Source organism: Chelonia mydas, chromosome 1 (genome assembly GCF_015237465.2).
Source record: "Chelonia mydas isolate rCheMyd1 chromosome 1, rCheMyd1.pri.v2, whole genome shotgun sequence".
Taxonomy (NCBI): Eukaryota; Metazoa; Chordata; order Testudines; family Cheloniidae; genus Chelonia; species Chelonia mydas.
In genome coordinates, this window is record NC_057849.1 from 256,927,727 (window position 1) to 256,948,753 (window position 21,027).

Genomic DNA, 21,027 nt, shown 5'->3' on the forward strand with positions numbered 1-21,027 from the left:
TTTCCAGATAATGGTTTTGGAAGCTCTCTGCTACTAAGCACGATTGTGACAAAGTGGCTAAGCTTATGCTACATTTTGCTGTGATGTGTGTATCCTTGAAGATCAAGAGATGTATCAGATTTACTCCATTTTTTCATAAAGTAGTGGAGAGTTCGTCACAGCAGGTTGTGGCTAGATCTGTGATGGAGAGGAGACAATTTGAGGGTTATAACTTAGTTGATTTTATGAACTGGAAAACTTCCCTGATGCTATACTTGTAGAGGAGGATCTCTTTGCCTTGTTCACTGCCACTGCATATGTTTGTACAAAAAAATTTGTACAAAATACTTTATTGTTTTTAAAGCAAATTGGCTTGTTTAATCTTACAATAAAACATAATCCTTGACTTTTTTCAGCATCTTTTACCAGGAGCGTAATGCTACGTTATAAAATAAATCCTTGGCCATACTGTTTTTCAGCCTTCAGAGGTATTTTCAATCCATTTTTAGCTGTGAATCTGTTGGAAAGAACAGGTATGATTGTGGTTGTTGGCACTGATATTTCACCCTCTTCCTTCCGTCTTATAGGTGGTCTCCCAGATAAGAAGTTTGATGTGGACAAACGAGCCATGAACCTTGGGGATTTTAATGATATAATGAGAAAGGATCGATCTGGGTTCCGTCCACCTAATTCCAAAGACATGGGAACCACAGATAGTGGGCCTTATTTCGAGAAGGTGAGATAAATCTGTATGGTTAAACGAAATCCACCACTGCATGCACATAAGGTCCCAATTTCTATATACTCCTTTGGGGGGTAATAAACATCCAAAATAATGGAAGAGAATGTAATAGTACATGAAATAAGGTAAGATAGACATGCATATGTAGAGCAAACGTAGATGAAAAATTGAGCTGGGTTAAAGATACGCATGGATATATTAGAGTAGTCCTGAGAGTAATAAGTACAGTTCTGAAGAAAGATTATTTCTGAATACTACTCCACTCCTTTGCTGAGGAGGGAGAAGTCCATTTTGAACAGGTGCCAACAAAGTTCAGTGAAGAGGGCATTATAATGGTTCTTGTTTCTGTTTGGCTAGTGACTGTACTTCTACACTCTAAAACTAAGTTTAAATCTAAATATATAGACAAAATCACAATTTTCCAAGACTCTTTCTTTCTGCTTTCATGTCTGCAAGTTATCTGAAGCATTCTTTCTAGATTAGACTGTATCATGTGCTGTGTTTGTCCATTTACTGTTGGTTTCCCTACATCTGTTGTATGTTGCAGTACCATCTCTTTCATATCTTTACCTATTTTAAATGGGCACTGTCAACCTTTTAAAAGCAATTAATATTTGAAATCTAAATTATGATTTGCAGAGGGTCCCTGGATTCAAAATGTTTATTTTAAATGCAGTTCGTTTGATTCAATAAAATGTGAAACAGGTAAAATGTTGTGGGCGTTCTCTGTCCAATAAACTTTTTTTTTTAAAAATGCATATTTTTAAACTACTCCATTTTGGGGTAACAGGCCAAACACCAGCTTTATGAACTTCCTCTGCTGGTCTAATTAACAAACACCATTTGCAGAGGTGCATACTGTGGCCACAAATTGGTGTGTGCAAACAGAAGTAAATAATAGGAACTCATTCTAGCTGTATCTGCTGCTTTAATGGAAATAATCCCTATCCGAGAAGGACAAAATTAGTAAAGGAAGAATTTTTCTATGCATCTAAGAGGTTTTTTAAAAATACCTTCACCTCTACAGAAATTGCTGACCGTGGCTCCTTAACCAAAAATCTCCAAATGCCAGCAGTTAAATTGAATCAGAAGTTTGCCCTTGTAATTGTTGTTACAAACTACCTTTACTTATTCCTGATCACTCACAGTCCTCCTTTCTCTCCTTTTGCATTCTGTTGCTTCACTAACCAACTCCTGCTGATTGGCTAACTACTGCTTCAGCTGACTTTGCCTTTCTCCAATCAAGATGGGTGCCTTGGGGATGAGGCTCCTTGCTCTCCCTTCTCCCCTTCTCCCAGCTACAAGTTGTCTCCCTCTGGTTCCACACTACCTAACGTCAGCCTTGGGGCAATCGGCTCAGGGCTCAACCCCCAAAACTTCGCTGCTAGACAAGTAAGGAGGCCACCTTCTCAGATTTATTACTGTGTGGCTGCAACGTAGGCTTAATTCTGGTCAGCTGGTTTTCTTACAAGATTTATTGATCACTGACTACACAGTATAACGTATATTAACGTAGGTTTCAGATATGCTAACCCATCAAAAATCTACCTTCCTTCCTATTGTCCAGTATATATTTATTTTGTTTTTTGTTGGCTTCTTCTTGCCTGCAACACAGGATGATCTCCTAGTCTTTCATTTTAAGAGTGGTTTGCTCCAAATTTGTCTTGGACTTTTTTTATACAGTGACTTATATGTGGAAATATGTTTAAAGAAGTTAGTTATTTTTCTAAAAAGACTCAGCAAGAATAAAAGGATAGGAGACTGATTCCTAGTTAGTAACTATTAGGCCATGTCCAGGGAAGAAATAATATATGCTTGCTGTACCTGGATAAAATAGTTGTAGGCAGTTAATTTATGGGTTACTGTGGCAGGATAGGTTGCAGGTATGCCATAAAATGGAGTAATGAGAACACTAGTATTTTAATGTACCATGAGAGATTTGTGTTTGTGTGTGTTCAGGACATCACCCAGAGAATGTGGGTAAATCTCCAGAAATCTGCTCAGAAATGGAATTAGACATAATTTTGAATTCTTTTTAGTACATCTGGTGATGTACTATTAATTATTAGTAAAGCTGGTCAGAAAATGGTAAGTATTTTCCATGAAAATTTTTGAAAAATGAAAAATATTCTTTAAAAAAAAAAAACTGAATTTTTGTTCTTCGAGTGCTCGTCTCTGGGTGTATTCCACACATGGGTGCACATGTACTCCAGGCCCCGAGACCACCGATTTGTAGCAAGTACTGTCTGCTGGTCCGCAGCGCGCAGTTGTTTTCCTCATTCTCCAAACTGAGGGCATAAAGGGTGGTGTGGCCCAATGCCTCTGCAGTTCCATTCATTCTTATTGTCAGATCATCTGAGTTGGAATTCTCTGTGTCTGCGGCTATGATTTTCCTGTACTTAAGCACCTGTAAATACATATTGTAAATAGTTTTTAGTAAGTTTAGATTTAACGTTTTAGTGTTTTTATAATTAGTTTATTCTTCTTGTAGAGAAGAACTATGCCAGTAGTCCCAGGACTTAAAGAACTTTATCTCCTTCCCCCGTTCCTTCTCCATCAGCAATGAATACCAGGGCTGCGTTTAGTGCCTTGGAGAGGCTCACATTGCCACCAAGTGCAGCTTCTGGTGCTCCTTCCTTCCTCGAACTTGTCATGGTTGAGAGCTCCGTCTGTGAAATCCCTCATGGAGCAGACCACGAAGCCCTAGTCATATCCAAGCTAGGGGGATCCCCCTATACAGTGGTCTCAGATTTCGAGCATTGCTCTTCCGGATACAAGGTCTGGAGTAGACACCAAAACACTTAAGCCCAATAAACCCTCTCACAAGAGTAGGGACATGGCCATAGGCATAAGGACAGATCACTGTCCAGATCTACCTTTAAGAAAAAGGATCCCTTCCAGTCTCTGTCAAAGTCGGCTGAATCCTCGCATGCAGGTCCTAAGGAATTAGGTCCACACAGACCTTCTGTCAAAGAAGGAAAGGCACATAGGAAGAGTGATCCATCAGTACCAGTTCTGGCTTCATCCCACAGACCAAAAGATTGGCAACTGTTGTCCCATATGGGATCCTCTGAGTAAGCAGACTGTTGGACACTGCAGATCCGTCAGTTCCCATGTCAAGGTCTCCTCAAACTCCAAGAAGGATGGCCATTGTAATGTCACTGGAGGATATTTTCATTCCACCCTGTTCACAAACTCCTCTTCTATTGGGCCGAGCCCTCCTTACAGACGTTTCTATACCCGAAGAACCCACCTTGAGGGGGAAGAGGAACCTCCCATGCTGCATCCACAAGTTGGACTATTCTCCCCACTGGTGCTTCCAGTAGAGCAGGACCCTACATTTTCAGAATGAATGCTCCATATGAGCCTGATGCTCCATATGAGGCTCCCTCTACCCTCCTCCACAAGGGAAACATGCCCAGACAGAGCCCACAGGAGGCCTTGGAGCTATCTTGGATATGACCACCCAGGGGACTGTTGATACCCTATGTCTTGCCCCCACTCCCTCAACCAGTTGACCCTTTCTGCTGGCCTTACTGTGCCCCGTGGGATCCATATAACAAATAGCCTAGATTTGTGCAAGAATCCCACTGACCCTTTTCTCCTAGCTGATACCAACCAGATCCTTTGGAGTTTGTGAAGGAAGAAGTCAAGCTGGATATGCTGGTCCCAATGGATGTGTCATCCTCCTCACCTGATGAGGCATCATCCCTTCCCTGCCTGATGACCACAGGCAGTATCAGGAGCTGTTACAGAGGGTAGCAACCAAGATACAGATACCTCTTGAGGAGCTCCAGGACACACAGCATGGTCCAATCAGACATCCTTCAACCTTCTGACCCTAATAAGGTGGCCCTCCTAGTCAACAAGGCCATTTTGGAACCCTCCAGATCTGTGTGGCATATCCCTGTCACCTGTGCCCCTACCCTTGAGGTTTGAAAAACAATATTCTGTGTCGGCTAAGTGGGCAGAATTTTTTATTTATCCATCCACAGCCTAACTCCTTAGTGATACAGGCAGCTATAGAGAGGTCCAGGTCACCGCACCTCAAGTCTACTCTAACTGACAAGGGCGCTAAATGCATTGACTTCTTGAGGAGGAAAGTATTTTCACCAGCCAGTCTCCAATTCAAAGTTGCTAACTACCAGGCATTGTTAGGAGAGTATGATTTCCTAAATTATTCCAAAATTCTGGAATTTAGAGACCAATATCCTGAGGAGGACAGGACTCCATTCCAAGACCTTATTGATGAAGGCAGGCTGGTGGCTAAGACTTCACTTCAAGCAGCAGTGGACTCAGCTGACATTTGGTCTAAAACCGTTACCACAGCTGTAGTCATGAGCCATGAATCGTGGCTGCACTCTTCAGGGCTCCCCAGGGAGGTCCAGAATATCAGTGAGAATACTGACAATTCACTACACTCTCTTAAGGACTCTAGGACAACTCTCCACTCCTGGACATTTACACCCCAGCTCTGAAGGGGAAACACAACAAGCAAACCAATAGGCCCAAATATCCCACCCCCGCCCAGCATTTTAGCTCCAGCACCCGTAGGAACCACCATACAAAACAACAGAGTTCAAAGACTCAGATGCACCGCTTCCTCCACCTCTAGGACAGCTGTGCCCACAGTCCAAGGGGTTCTTGTGATCTGATGCTCAAGGACTGCGTACCAATATTGATGCCATGCCACACTGCCCCTCTTCCTCTCCCCCCCCCCCCCCCCAAATCTCTGGTGGCTGCCTTACCTACTTCACACACAACTGGAAGGCAATAACAGACAAGTGGATACTAGAGATCATTCACTCCAACTACCCAGTTGAGTTGATATCACCTGCCCACCACAAACCCCCTTCTCAGGGACCACTCTTATGAGGAGATCCTTCATCAGGAGGTGAACTCCTCCAAAAAGGGGTTATAGAGCAGATGCCACCTCAACATTGAGAGGGGATTCTAGTTCCCATATTTCATAATTTCCAAGAAAAATGGAGGATGGGGACCAATTCTTGATATACACCAACTATACACCTTTATGCACAATTAAAAATAATTCCCTCCCTGGAGGATAAGAGATGGTTTGTGGTCCTTGACATGAAAGATGCTTGCTTTTAGGTAGATATTCACCAGTCCCACAGAAGATTTCTTCAATTCATTTTTAGGGCAAGAGAAACACAAATTCAGAGTACTTCCATTCAGGCTGGTGACGGCACTCAGGCCTTCACAAAAATCTTCTATGTGGTGGCAGCCCAGATGAGACATGATGGCTACACTATCTTCCTGTATCTGCATGACTGGCTGCTAATGGGCAGATCAAGCCAGAAGGTCCAATCGACAATCTTATTCTTACTCCGCTTTCTGACATTGCTGGAGGTCTGTGTAAATAAGCACTTTGACTCCTACAAGGACTATAGATTTCATAGGAGCAACCCTGGATATATCCTCAGAAAAAGCCAACGATCCTATAGACAAATTTCAGGTTACGAATAACTTGATAAACCAAGTAACCCTCAGACCTTGCACCACAATCATGGTCTGTCTTTCCCTTCTAAGCCACATGGCTGCATGCATGTACATAGCGCCATTTGCCAGACTCCACATTCGCTATCTGCAGGCCTGGCTTCAGTCTGTCTGCTCACCAGACAAGGACAACATGAATACCAGGGTAACAATCCCACTGAAAGTCAGATCCTCTCTCAGTGGTGGACGAAACTGGAGCAGGTGTGAGCAGGAGTCTCCTTTCTTCCACCCACCCTTGATGCATCCCTCATAGGATGGAGAGCAAATACAAACAGTCACACTGTAAAAGGCACGTGGGAGGCCAGAATGCATATCAAGCTGCTGGAGATTAGAGCAGTTCACCTAGCCTGCAACAAATACCTCTCCCTCACATGATCTTGCCACATCCAAATAATGTGTGACCACATGACGACTGTCTCTTATATAAACAGGGTAAATAGAGACAGTGAATTATGGAACTGGTGCATCAAAAACCACATCATACTCTTAGCAACATACACACCAGGTGTGCAGAATACTCTGACAGACATTCTGAGCAAGCACTTTGCCATAGACTATGAATGAGAAATATGCAATTGTGTCATGACCAAAATCTTCACCCACGGAGCAACGTTATCTTGTGGCCTGTTGACCTCCCAAACAAACAAGAAATTTAATCTCTACTGTTCCAGAGCAGCATTAGGCTGAGACTTCGGGCACAATGCCTTTCTGTTGTCCTCAGTGGACCATCTGAGGTACACCTTTCCTCCCAGTGTGCAACTACCGTATGTTCTCTGCAAAATTCACCTTGACAGGCCAGGGTTATCCGTATCACACCCAATTGATATAGGCAGTTTTGGTTTCCAGACCTACTACAATGTCATCTTGTTCTCCCATCTCTATTTGACCCTTTCTGGATCTGTTAACTTAGGACCAGGGCAGGATCAGACATCCCAGCCCAGAGCCTCTTCATCTCACAGCCTGGCATTTGGATGGGCATCAGACCTGGAACATTCATGTCCAGAGGCCATCTGAACTAAACTCAGTCACAGTGGAAAAACCTCCACTAGAAAATGCTGTCTAGCTAAATGGAGGCATTTTTCTACCTGCTCACAACAGAATCAGGTATCAACAGAATCAGTAGGTATCCATGTCATTTTAGACTATCTCCTGTCCCTGCCAGCCCATTAAAAGTCGGCAATCTCATCCTCTGGTGGAGGGCTGCTCTATCTTTACTCACCCTACCACAATTTGATTCTTGAAAGTCCTTATTAAGATCTTCCTGCCAGTGATGAAACGCGCACCACAGTGGGACCTCAACTTGGTACCATGATCTCTTACCAGACCAGGTTTCAGACCAGTGGCCACCTCTTCCATGTCACACCTCTCCATGAAAATTACCTAATCTTAGTTGCTATCACACTGGAAACACTTGTGACAGAATCGCCGTACATCATATTTCATAGAGAAAAGGCCTTCTTTCATCTCCACCAGATATTCATCCCCAAGGTAATTTCAGAGTTTCATATGACCCAGCCTATTCACTTACCAGTGTTCTTCCCTAAGCCTCATGTTTCCAGTGAGGAAGAGAGGTTGCACTCTCTCAATCAGACGGGCCTTGGCCTTTTATCTACAAAGAACAAAACCAATGAGGAAAACACAGATACTATTTGCTGCTTTAGCAGAGCGATCATGACATCAGCCCAGAGACTCACTGAGTGGATCTCTGGAAGCATCATTCTGTGTCATCAGCTAACACACATTCCTCCCCAGGATGGTGTGAGGGCCCACTCTGTGGGAGCACAGGCAACCTCAATGGCATCTCTTACCGGTACTGGACATTTGTAAGGCAGGTGCCTGGAGCTCCATCCACACCTTTACAAAGTATTACACCCTGGTTCAGGCTTCCTCAACAGATGGAGGTGTGGGGACAGTAGTGTTACAGTCATCTATACCAACTGCATCCTCGCACCCGCCTCTTATTTGACTGTTGCTTACTAATCACCCACATATAGAATACAGATAGGGACCAGCACTCAAAGAAGAAATGGAAGTTACTTACCTGTAACTGGTGGTGGTTCTAGTTGTATGGTCCTTATCTGTATTCCACTACCCACCCTCCTTCCCCTCTGCTTTGGATCCTGTGTGATTTGTGGTAAGGGAAGGAACTGGAGAGGCATTGGTCTGTGCCTCATTTATGCCCTCAGTTCGGAGCATGAGGAGAGCAACTGCACATCTGTGAACCAATGGTTACTATTTGCTACAAATCTCCAGTCTCAGACACAGAGTGTACGCATACCCCCACATGTGAAATACAGATTGGGACCACACATCTCAAAGAACCTCCAGTTACAGGTAAGTAACCTCCTTTTTATTTGTGTATTTATGTATGTATTTATTTATGTATTTATTTTTCATTAAAAACAAAAGCACAAACACTAATTTTCCATGAAAATGTTAAGGGGGGGGGGGAGGAAGGCCATTTTTTGGTCAAAGTAATTTTTCAGATGAAAAATTTGACCAGCTTTAATTATTTTAAGGCAATGGTGGACAGCAGAAGGCCTGCAGGTTATATAAGCAATAGACATACTTGTTTTAGTGACAGCTGTTTCCTGGATCTTCAACCAACTCTGACTCAGACCTTTCATAATGCAATAGTCAAGATGACTTAGTGACAAAATACTGCTTAGCAACTTTTAAGTAGGAGAATGTTCTAGGACATACTGTTTGTTTTCTCTGAGCCTCACTTTCCATATCTGTAATATGGGATAATCAACTTTTAACCAACTGTGTAAAGCAGTTGTCACCAAAGGGTAGATCACGATCGACGAGTCGATCCTGGAGCCTCTGCCAGTCGATTGTGATCTCCAGCTACTAAAAGTCTGGCGGCGCAGTGGGGCTAAGGCAGGGGCCACAGAGACATGCCAGCCACTTCTGGGACTGGCATGAGGCCAGGGCAGGTAGGGAGCCTGCCTTAGCCCCGCTACGCCGCTGACTGGGAGCCGCCTGTAGTACACACCTCCTGGCCGGAGCCTGCACCCAAACTCCTTCCCAGGCCCCGTACCCCCTTCCCCCATCTCAACCCCCTGAGCCCGCACCCAAACTCCCTCCCAGAGCTTGTACCCCTCCCACACCCCGACACTGTGCCCCAGCCCGGAGCCCCCTCCAACACCCAAACTCCCTCCCAGAGCCCACACCCCTCACCTCCTCCTGCACCACAATCTCCTGCCCCAGGCTCAGCCCTGATCCCTCTCCCATACCCCGAACCTCTCGGCTCCAGTCCAGAACCTACACCCCCTCCCACACTCCAACCCCCTGCCCTAGCCCAGTGAAAGTGAGTGAGGGTGGGAGAGAGTGAGCGATGGAGGGAGGGGGAATGGAGTGAGTGGGGTGGGGGAGATCCTGGATTGATCTTAAATTCAAAAAGTGATCTTGTGCATAAAAAGGTTTGAGACCACTGGCGTAAAGTGTATTGAGATCCTTGGATGAAAAGTACAATGTAAATGTGGAGGAAGAGGCTGTATTTCAAAAACTTAGTTTATAAAGAGACTTAAACGGGGGGGGAGGGACAATAAAGTGGATTGAGGCTGGCATCGTCTGAATAATCAGGCATGAGGGTATTCTCTGTAGTAAAATATTCTTGCAATACTCTTAGCAAACAGCTAACAGCACAGAAATCCATTAGCCTAAGGGATGAAAATTTTAACTGACTCACCATTATTTTAATTTTATAGGCTGGCAATCATGGTTTATTTGGAAACAGCACAGCACAATCGAGGGGCATGCACACACCAGTGCAGCCATTAAACGCTTCCCCCAATATCCGGGCACAGGTGCCTCCCCAGTTTCTTTCCCCCCAGGTAAGCAGTTTAACATTTTTGGTTTCTTACAAGGTACAAGTCTTACAGCATTTACAGTACATGTTTTAAGTCTTTTCACATGCCAACTTGGTGTGAACCTGACATATTTTACTAGTGGAACCCTTAGATTTTGTTTGAAATTTTCCATTGTGTTTGGGATTTCAGTGCTTTGCAGACTGGAATCCTTTCTTACATTCCAATGGGAGCTCAGTGTGAGAATGTTTACTGCCCCTTTTTTTGTCTTCAGTGTAAGCTCATAAGTCCCGAGTTCCATACTGATTCTTTACAAGATGATTTTTTTAAAAAAAATTTCTACTAGAGGGATGCACACTTCATAGTTCATGTAGGCTGAGCTTATTGCATGCACCAAGGCCTCTTTGCATCCCTCCTCACCCCCTTCCACCACAAGCTTCCTATTTGCCACCTTCTCATACCCCTCTATTTCAGGACTCCCTCCAACTCTCCCCAGTCTCCCCCTTAGGGGTTCTATATGCACCCCCCCCCCATTCCCTTTCCTACCATACCAGGGTTCCTCAGTCTTCCTCTTGCCAGGTGTTCCATGTGTGCCCACATTCTCTCTTTCCCCCCATGTCAGGGGTCCTGTGTGCGCCCCACTTTTCCTCTTCCCCCATATCAGTCTCTGTCATTCTCTCCCCATGGCAGGGGCTCAGTACAACCCTTACTACCCTCTTCCTGTGCATGCCAGGATCTCTGTCTGCCTCCATTCCGACCTTCCCTTATACTAAAGCCTCCCAGTCTCCCCTCACTAGATGTGTGCCCCCTTTCCCTCTTCCCCCATACCAGGTTCCTCCAATCTCCCCTCTCCCCAAGTCTGGGCTGGGTGCATGCCCCCATTCCTCCTATGTCACCCACCATCTTCCTAACTGATAAACAAGTCATTGAAGGCATCAGCTTGTTAGTCTAGTGTAGAGATGAGATGGGGTATAATGTTAGGAGGGATTAATGAGTGCCATCAATCAGCTTGAAGTATAAGAGTTGCAGAGGTGCTTGAAACTGTGGCTATCCTAAAGTACTGTCAGGAGCTTTGTGTCTCTCTGTCTCTCCTCCCCTTCCCCCCCATTCCCTTTTTTATTTTGCCCCTTTTGGCTTTCCAATTTTCCCCAAAATCAATAAGGTTCTGGTCATTAATGCCTAGAACATTCCTTGAAATTTTGGAATTGATCAGATGTGGCATTCAAAATTCTCGTTTCATCCACACTGAGAAATGCCATTGAGTAAAGTGTAGGGCCTTCTTAAGCTTGACCAGTTAATGTGAGATACAAGATCAGCCAAATTTTTTTACCTAAGTATGAAAAGTTTCTCTCTACTTCAACCATGCTTGCTTTCCAGCCTCCTGAGTATGTGGCTCAGTAAAGGACTGGACTTGAGAAAGAAAACTGGGCAGTTTACTTATAGCCCAGATTTCTCAGGGCTCAAGCTTACCAAACATGCACATCTCCTTTGTTCTCCCTTTGCTTTGGGCTCTGTTAAGGCTTTTTGGAAACTTTGAATGCTTGGAGGAGATGGAGCTCGCCCATGAATAGGGAAGTGAACTCTTGGCACCAGGAACAAAGTTACAGGCTCTCATGCCAACTTCAGCTCCTTTTCCTTTCTACATCTCCAGAAAAAACCCCAACCCAGACTTACTCAGTTGTTGGAGTTCAATGTGATGATACAGTGTCATGGTTCCTGGTTGGTTACACGTGTGCAAAGGTTTCCAGTTCAATGCACTTTTCAAAACATACCTTCCTATTGGGTGTGTGTAATGTTAAATATTGTCAGTTACCTGAATTATGTATTCTGTTCAAACCAGAAGTTAACTACTTCTTCAAGTAACATCCCTATTGGGGCTCCACTTCAGGTGTGCATGCGCCTCTCAAGCTCTTGGTGGGAGATTTTCAGTTAGCAGTGTCTGTTCAGCCCACACATGTGCCCGATGCCTCCTAGTACTGGATACCGTGCTATATAGGGGTGCACAGGCGAACCGCCCTCAGTTCCTTCTCAACCACCTTGGCCTGAAACAGAACCCTAGCATGTCTGCCTTGAGCGTGCCTCGGCTTTTCTAATATTTCTATAGTTGTTAAGATAGTTTTTGTAGTGTTAGTATAGTTATAGTTAAATAAGTAATGAAAGGATTGTTTTATTCTACTCTTCCCTCTGGGAGACTTATTTTTTTTCCTGCCAGGGCATGTCTGGCTCTCCAGGAGAGGCAACGTCGAAACCTGCTGATGGCCACTCTATTTTAATGTGTCCATTGCTTGGGGAAGTCCCACATCTCCCAGAAGTGCATGGGAGATTAAACTCAGACTGCTAATGATGGAACACTCCCTTTAGCCAGCTTCTGAGTCAGGTCAGGAAGGCTCCCCCATTACATCAGCCTCTGGACAGATCCAGTGCCCCTTCTACTTTGGTGCAAGCTTCCCTTAAGAAAGGGAAGATTTACAGTCTGCAGAGTCTTGACCTCTCCACTCAGTACAATTGAACTGAAGGCCTCCTCCTCCAAAACTGGTGGAGCCATAAAGTCCTGGAGCACAAAGGAGTGATACAGCTCTGATAGGGCCAAGGTACTTTCTACCAGCTTGGAGGACAAGCATAGACATTTGCGACTAGTACTGTTGAGGTCAGCCCAGCCATTGGTACCCAGGCACGCAGCACCCTCGGCACCAAGCAAGCAGTGGTCCTCAGACACATTGGCCTCTACTTCAGTATGCCCACCGTCAGCAGTACTGTCTGCTTTGGTGACCTTGGCCTCGGCTACCGCATTGATACCAATCCTCACTTTGGTGTCACAGGAGTTCAGATATACTGAAGACCTCTCAATAACAGATGAACCCCGCCCTTCATGGGTACTGAAATCTCTTGGTACCAAGACTGATCTCTGGACTACAATCCTCCAGTACTGCAGGACTGTCCACCTTTTTCTGCAGGTGCTCCTCCTTTGGATGAGATGGAGGAGAGTGAAAGAGACTTCCAGTTGGTCTCCTCTGTTTCTGTTTAGGGTTCTCTTCAGGAACCCATTCTCTGAAAGTCATAGGGAAGATCAGGTTCATTATCAAGGGTGGTAGAACCAACCCTGCATGCTACCTCCACTTCTGAATGAGCCCCCTTAATAGCCACATTGGGACTCCTGGGCTGCCTATTGATAGCAATTTGCCAGACCACTGGTAGTGTCTCATTCGGAGGCCAGAGTTGTGCAGCCCTCCCACTGGAGGAGACATTGGAGGAGCAGGAAGCTAGGGCGGATAAGGAGGCCATCCCTCATACACGTATGTCATCCTCGTCTCTGGATTGAGGCGGTTATGCCTGTACCACCATCCTTGGTCTTAGATGCTGCGGTCACACTGGTGCCAGGTCCATCTCCATGGTGGTTGTCATGTTCAGGAAATCATGGCTCCATCTCTGTGTTTCCAAGAGAAGTACAGAACACTGTGGATGACCTCCCCTTCGATGTTCGTAAACTGTTCTTGGAAACCATAGGTGAGTCCTTGCACACTCTGTGAAACAGCCCTAAGAGGTCTTTTAATCTCTGAGCATATATAGACATTAGAATAAGAAAAGGTTTAGTAGGTCAGAGACTGCCCAGAGAGCACATCTGACTCAGTATTCCAGGTTCCATAACTCCACCGTACCTCCCAGAAAGAGAGAGATTTCACAGAAAGAGGGCTGCTCATCTGCTCTTCATGACCACTCAGCCATCTTCAAGGCAACAGTTTTGATGGGTTGGTCAAGAGTTTGAATCTTCCCTCACCTCTGGATTTACACCTGTGCCCATTAACCCGCCCCCACCCCCAGTTGGAGACCACCTTGCCTATTGCCAACATGCTTGGAGGCAGATCGGTACAGACAGGTAGGTCATGACATTGGGTTATACCATCCATTTTACATCACTCTCTCTCTTCCAACCCTCTTTCCCGTCCCTCTTCAGGGACCATTCTCAAGAGCTTTCATTGAGACAAGAAGTGAACTCTGTCCTTCGATTAGGAGCAATAGACCTGATTCTTCCTCCTCCTAATGAGGGCAGGGGATTTTACCTGAAGGATTTCCTTGTGTCAAAGAAGGATGGAGGGTGGAGACTGATCTTAGATCTAAGACTTCTAAACAAGTTCATAAAGTCTCAAAAGTTCAGGATGGTGACTCTTGCAACTGTTATTCCTTCACTAGAGAAAGGGGTTTGGCGTTCAGCCCCTCAACCTACAAGATGCCTATTTCCATAGAACACTATATCTATCATACAGGAAATACCTACACTTCACTATAGCCCATGGTCATTTCCAATACTGATTCTTCCCTTCAGTCTTTCCTTGGCCCCAGCGGTGTTCTCAAAAGTCCTGACAGCAGTGGCTGCTTACCTCTGACAAGAAGCGATCCTAGTCTTCCTGTACCTCAATAACTGGCTACTCAAGAGCCATTCCTACAAAACAGTGCTATCTTCCTCCTAAATGGCCCTCACTCTCTTTCAGGAGTTGGGTCTGAAGCTGAATGTAAAAATGTCCACATTAACCCCTGTACAGAAGATACAGCTTATAGAGGCATATTTGGACTTGCTGACTGCCTAACTTCCCTGAACCTTGTCAGGTCTGGTACAGGCAGTTCAGGGGAGCCCTCGAACCACAATAAGGAACTGTCTTCAGCTCCAGGAACATATGGCAGCTTCCACCATTGTGACCGATCACACAAGGCTACATCTCTGCTGCTTCCAGGGTTGACTCAGAATGACCTGTTCTCCAGTAAGAACAATTTGGACTGACAGGTGACAGCTCTACAAGCAAGGTACTCTTAGACTGGTGGAAGGATCAGCTCAGTGTCTGAGAAGGCATTCCTTTTTGTCAGCTAATCCCATCAGTGACTTTAACAACAGATGCAATCACTGTTGGAATGGGGAAACCACCTTAGTACCCTCACGACAAAGGGCAGATGGACAACCCAAGAAACAAGTCTCCACATCAACCTGTGCTGTCAGAAATGCGTGCCTTCATTTCCTACCCTTCATCAGAGACAAATCAATCAGGGTCATGATGGAAAATGTATCCTGCATGGTTTATATCAACAAGCAGGGAGGAGCAAATTCCCCCTCCCTGTGCTCTGAAGCCATGAAACTCTCTGGAATTGGTGTATAGCTTGTAAGATCCAAATTTCAGTGCACTACCTCCCAGGTATTCAGAACACCACACCTAATGTCCTCAGTAGACACTTCTCACAGGATTGCAAATGGGAGCTAGACACTCAGATGCTCCACAGCATATTCCTGAAGAGAGCAACTGCCAGAGGTGCCTCTCTCTGCCATCTCCAGGAATAGGAAGTGCCCTCTTTTTAGCTCAAGAGGTGGTCTGGGCCACCAGTCCTTGGGAGATGTCTATCTTGGAAAAGGGATTTTTGTACTATGCATTTCCTCTAATGGTGCTGATACAGGGGGTGATGATGATGAACAAGGTGACAGGACAGATCCAGAGTTATCCTTAGAATGCCAACCTGGCCAAGACAAGTTTGTACCATTACTTGCTTCACCTGTGTCCAGATGTCATTCGAGCTCCGGACCATTCCTCATCTCCTGTCACAGGATGAGTGTTTTGTGCTTCATCCCATCCTAGCGGTTCTCCGCTTCAGGGCATGGCTCCTCGATGATTCATGGAGTTAGATTCCTCCTGCTCTGTGGAAGTACAACAACAGTGCTCTGTTACTGAATAGCAGAAAAAGATCAACCCATATTACTTACCTGCAGAAATGAAAAATTCTTCCATTGGTATTGTCATTGCTGTCTCCTGCCTGATTCAGTGACACTTTCAGTCATCCTGGATTACCTGTTGGATCTAAAGAAATTGGGGTTGTCAGTTAGTTCAATTAAGATCCATTTGGCCACAGTATCAGGCTTTCATCCTCTGGTAGAACAATTCTCCATATTTGCTCATCCGGTATTGTCTAGGTTTATTGAGGTTTGGGAAATATCTGTTCACAGATTAGGAACCCTACCCCAACCTGGTACCTCAACCTGCCACTCAGTTACCTTATGAGACCTTCATTCAAACCAATAGCAGCCTGTTCTCTGTTGCATTTATCTATGAAGACAGCCTTTTTAGTAACCATCATGTCAACCCATAGGGTTGGAAAGGTTGGAGCCTTGATGACAGAATCGTCCCCCCCCAACACACACACCTTTACGGTATTCTTTAAGGACAAGGTCTCTCTACATCCACGTTAATCAATCCATTCATTTACCAGTGTTTTTCCCAAAGCCCCATAGTTCTCTCCTGGAATCCTATTTATATATGCTGGATGTTAGGTAGGACCCAGGAAGTTACTGAGGCTCTTCATTTTCTTCACAGATAGATCCAAGGGGTCATAGATCTCTACTCAGAGACTACTGAGATGGATATCTTGATGTAATTTCACTTGTTATGATGCTGTGGGAGTTCATCCCCCCCCAAAGGGAGATAACACATTCAACCAGATCATAGACAACATCTGTGGCATTACTGAAGAATGTATCAGTATCTGAAATATGCAGGGCTGCTACATGGATACATACTAAAAGAAGAGGCTACTCACTTTGTGCAGTAACTGTGGTTCTTCAAGATGTTTGTCCCTATGGGTGATCTACTACAAGTCCTCCTTCCCCTCTGCTTCGGACTGTTCTTTAGGAGATGCTTGCGTGAAGAAGGAACTGAGGGCAATTTGCCTGCAAATGCTGATGTAGCCTCAGTATCCAGCATGAGCAGGCATAGAGCACATGCGCAGGCCCAAAGGACACTGCTTACTGAAAATCTCTGATCAAGGGCTCGAGAGGCGCATGCATACCTGAAGTATAGCAACCATCGGGACACACATCTCAAAGAACTGCAGTTACTACACAAAGTGAGTAACCTCTTCATTTATGGATGTGTAAGATGCCAGTTAAAATAAAATCTAGTGGCTTTCCTAAAATACCATGCAAACTTGAGTATATGCCATACTTGATCTTCTTCATAAATACCTCCTCTCCAACTTTCTTTATCATAACAATGCGTTTTTTGTTGAGCCATTTTGTATATGTTGAATCTTAGCTGTTTGAATTGATTTCTGCACAGGTTTCTGCCTCCATGCTCAAGCAGTTTCCCAACGGTGGCTTGAACCCAGGTCTTTTCAATATATCTCCTCAACAGATTGCTATGCTGAGTCAGCTTCCAAATATTCCTCAGTTTCAACTAGTAAGTAGCTGGTCCTCTTGCAGTGATAGATTGGGTTTCCTACAATCCTGTCCCTGTGTACAAACTCCGCTAAGACAGAAGTGGAACAAACCTAAAGAGAAAACAATCTAAGACTTGTTCTGCTGATTTTTTCATTATTTGTGTACAAGCACTCCCTGCTCTTGTACAGGAAAACACACAGTTGATAGGGGTCAACACAATCTAAATTTATCTGTTTAGTTATAAGTTGGATCTATATATTTTGTCATAGTCAGTCGGTAATTAATCTTAGCAACAACTTTGCGGTGGGAAGCAATTGTGTGCTGATATTTCAGTGATTTTGTTATTTGGGATTGTATTTTTAATGACTTGAATAAAGCAGCTACTGGGAATACTGTTACTAATTTCATTAGGTGTAACAGGAAAGCCAGATCATATTTTTCTAATTCTTTCACAGTGATTTTATTTCCTTGTGAAAAGTGGTGAACTGTTTCTTACCGAAAGCTATTAATAAAGCATTTGCCAGTGATCAGTTCCACCAAGAATTTTCCCCCAAATGAGCCCATATCTCTTTCTTCTCCACTTGTGTTGTAGGCATGTCAGCTTCTTCTTCAGCAACAACAGCAGCAGCAGCAGCAGCAGCAACAGCTGTTACAGAACCAGAGAAAGATTTCTCAAGCTGTGCGACAGCAGCAAGAGCAACAGGTATGGCACTGTTCGTTCCATCAAAGGCATGTGGGGTGCAGGGTATTTGAGGAAACTTGTCAGTCTACAGCAAAGACCATGCCATACTCCTTTCATCACTAGGTGTCAGTTAAGCTTCCTCTCACTGTCTCAGAACTAACCACTACTGCATGATTACCCAAGCAGCCAGTTTTAGTTGAGAGTAAATTCCCTCATTTGTTTCCTTGGCAGCTTGCTCGTATGGTGAGTGCCCTCCAGCAGCAGCAAAGGCAGCCTGGCATGAAGCATTCTCCATCTCATCCAGTTGGGCCTAAGTCACATTTAGACAGCATGGTACCCAATGCTCTGAATGTGGGTCTCTCAGATATACAGACCAAAGGGCAAATACCCGGATATGGTTCTGGTGAGTACTGCTATGAGCTGGGATTATTCGTTGTGTTGCCAGTGGTATTACTCTATTAGTTTGACCTGTGATCCACCAGGAGTGCACTAATTCTCTGGCACTGTAATTTTTGTATAGGCATTGGATTTAGGGTTTGTGGCACAATGTCAGCTCTATTGCTAAAACTGCAATGTCTTGCAAGTCTTCTAGTTTTGGCTTTTTTTCCCTACAGAGTGCAGTTCGATGGCATCCTGACTTATCATGCTTATTTTAAGGCTGGCTGGTAGAGCAGCATTATGTAAAAGATAGGCCCAGCCCCCAAAGAACTTAACAGCCTAAATAGACAAGGCAGACAAAGATCGGGAGAGGAAACAGAGGCACAGAGAAGTGCAGTGATTTATGAAGGGTCACCGAGCAGATTGGTGGTAGAGTTGGGAATAAAACCTTAGTTTATTGATTCTTAGTACAGTAGCTTGTCCACTAGATCACACTGCCTCCCAATTACTTATTTTATAGACTTCCCCTTCAGTGCAAATAGATGTTATCCCTCTCCCACCACCTCCAATCTCCCTACACACACACATTCTGTGTTAAAATAGGGATTGAAGCTGTGAAGATACAAAGGCATTTATCACTTGATTTAAAAAAAAAAAGTCAGGAAAACTTGGGACCTATTGGAAAAGTGAATTGGACTCAGGTTGCTGAAAGCTGTAGCAACAGAATATAGTAATATCTTTAGGAAGTTGTTATAGGAAAAGGATGACAGACAAAAGATATTGGGCCATTGTACGTGGTACAATGGGTCATCTGCCTTTTTGAAAACAATATAGCTTTTTTTTTAATCTTAAAAATGTAGCTGAACTATTTTGTTTTAGTTTATCAGCAACACCTAGAGGTAATTAGTCTGTTGGTTCATTCATCACCATGTTTCGCTACCCTTGCAGCCTTCTTGAGTCATTCAAGTTTAATTCAGTCTAGCCACAGACTTGTGCTAAGATACAGTGAATATACTTGCATCCGTGTGGAACATGGCTTTTCTGAATATCAGAGCTGACCGCATGGTAACGAAGGAGAATCTGCTTGGCAGCTGGTAAGAGTTTAGTGAGAATGGCACAGTGGTGTGTCCTGCACAGATATGGGGTTGGGAGTCAGATGAATTGCTTTCATATCACCTGAAGTGTAGCTGTGCAAAGGGATTTCAGTTACTACGATTGCATTTTATTTATCTTTATGATCACAAGTATCCATTTGGAAGGTGATTCTAACAAAAAAAGAGAAAATGGTATTGTTTTCTGTTTCACAGGCTTTGGTTCAAGTGGCATGGATTATGGCATAGTGGGAGGGAAAGAAGCTGGATCAGAATCTCGCTTTAAACAGTGGACTTCTATGATGGAAGGGCTGCCCTCCGTAGCTTCACAGGATGCCAATATGCACAAAAATGGTGAGAGAGATTTGAGGTTATACTCCCTGAAATAGGAACATTTTTATACCACCACTCTTCACCCCAGGTGAAAGATATTGATAGAGAAGTCTTCATTCCAGTTGAACTCTCTTTGATGGGTTTTTGAACACATTTTCCTCTGCTAGTGGTTTTTTTTTTTTTTTTAACCCATCAAATTTATCAACTGCTGATAGGTAACATTTACTCCCCACACATCAGTAGTTCTGAAACTACAGTGAAACTGGTGTGATGTGCTTTAACTTAATATCTTATTCCTTCTGTGGTGGTTTTAAATTCTCTTGGTTCCAGTTTTCCTGCCCCTTCCCAAACTCCTATTTTTCCTCCATGTAAATATATCTTTCTCCTACTTCTCAGGCGCAATAGTGCCCCCTGGAAAAGCCCGTGGAGGATCGCCCTACAACCAATTTGACATAATCCCAGGCGACCCACTGGGTGGCCATGCAGGCCCTGCTGGCGATAGTTGGTTACCTGCCAAATCTCCACCAACAAACAAGATCGGAAGCAAATCCAGCAATGCGAGCTGGCCTCCAGGTATTGCACAGGGAAGGGTGTCACTTTAACTCTTCAGTAAACTTGATGAGATTTCTCTTCAGTCTGTTTTTTTAACTATCTCGAGAGTTATTTCTTGGGCCTCTCTACCCAGTCAATTAAATCTGTTGTCTTTGACTATTAAATAGGACTTGAAGTGTTAAACTGACCGTATAAATTTAATATGAATTAAGAACAGAATAACTATACTGTGTCTAAATAATCCTTGACTTCTGACAGATGAACTGTGACCTGTGTGTTTGTGGTGGGCATGCAGGTGTGATTTGAATGTAGTTGATTAAATCTGCTCAGAATGTACACAGTCAGTTTCCCTCTTCTGTACTGATTGCTGTTTCATTCTGTGTTATGCTTGCATGGAGGCTAAAAAAAATCCCATTGAAAGCACATCTGTCAGTGAAAGGTGTGGATGTTTGGTTTTCCAGGTGACTTTGGGATGAGGAAGGGCAGGATTTTTCTGTCTGGAGCTCATTGCATTGATGACCCATGATGTGGCATGAAGTTCTTTGGGAAAGGCTCCTTTGTGCAAAAAAAATATCCTGGAAAAGGGTATAGTGTAGTCCGTAAGGCTGAAGTCATTGAAGTCTAGCACAGTCTGAAATGAGAAAGGTGGAAGATAGTCCAGAGGGAGCCCAATGTATTCGAGCCAGTTTTGGGGTAAACTCCCATGGACATGAACTGTGGAGAGCAATATCGTGAGAGGAGTTAGTACAAGG

At 44.3% G+C, this 21,027-nt stretch overlaps 1 protein-coding gene across 13 annotated transcripts in view; it reads left to right on the forward strand.

Annotated features, from left to right (window-relative positions):
* The window catches only part of TNRC6B (trinucleotide repeat containing adaptor 6B), a 233,827-nt gene that overhangs the window by 189,119 nt on the left and 23,681 nt on the right, over window positions 1–21,027 (forward strand). For 8 of the 13 annotated variants that reach the window (XM_043543761.1, XM_043543765.1, XM_043543768.1 and 5 more), the window contains 7 exons: window positions 567–715; window positions 9,952–10,077; window positions 17,139–17,258; window positions 17,832–17,942; window positions 18,153–18,324; window positions 19,607–19,744; window positions 20,120–20,296. In XM_043543761.1, coding sequence (XP_043399696.1) covers window positions 567–715; window positions 9,952–10,077; window positions 17,139–17,258; window positions 17,832–17,942; window positions 18,153–18,324; window positions 19,607–19,744; window positions 20,120–20,296 — 993 coding nt within the window. Of the gene's footprint in view, window positions 1–566; window positions 716–1,942; window positions 2,114–9,951; window positions 10,078–17,138; window positions 17,259–17,831; window positions 17,943–18,152; window positions 18,325–19,606; window positions 19,745–20,119; window positions 20,297–21,027 lie in introns of all 13 variants that reach the window. The other 5 variants (XM_043543759.1, XM_043543773.1, XM_043543779.1 and 2 more) reach the window with 1 other exon arrangement.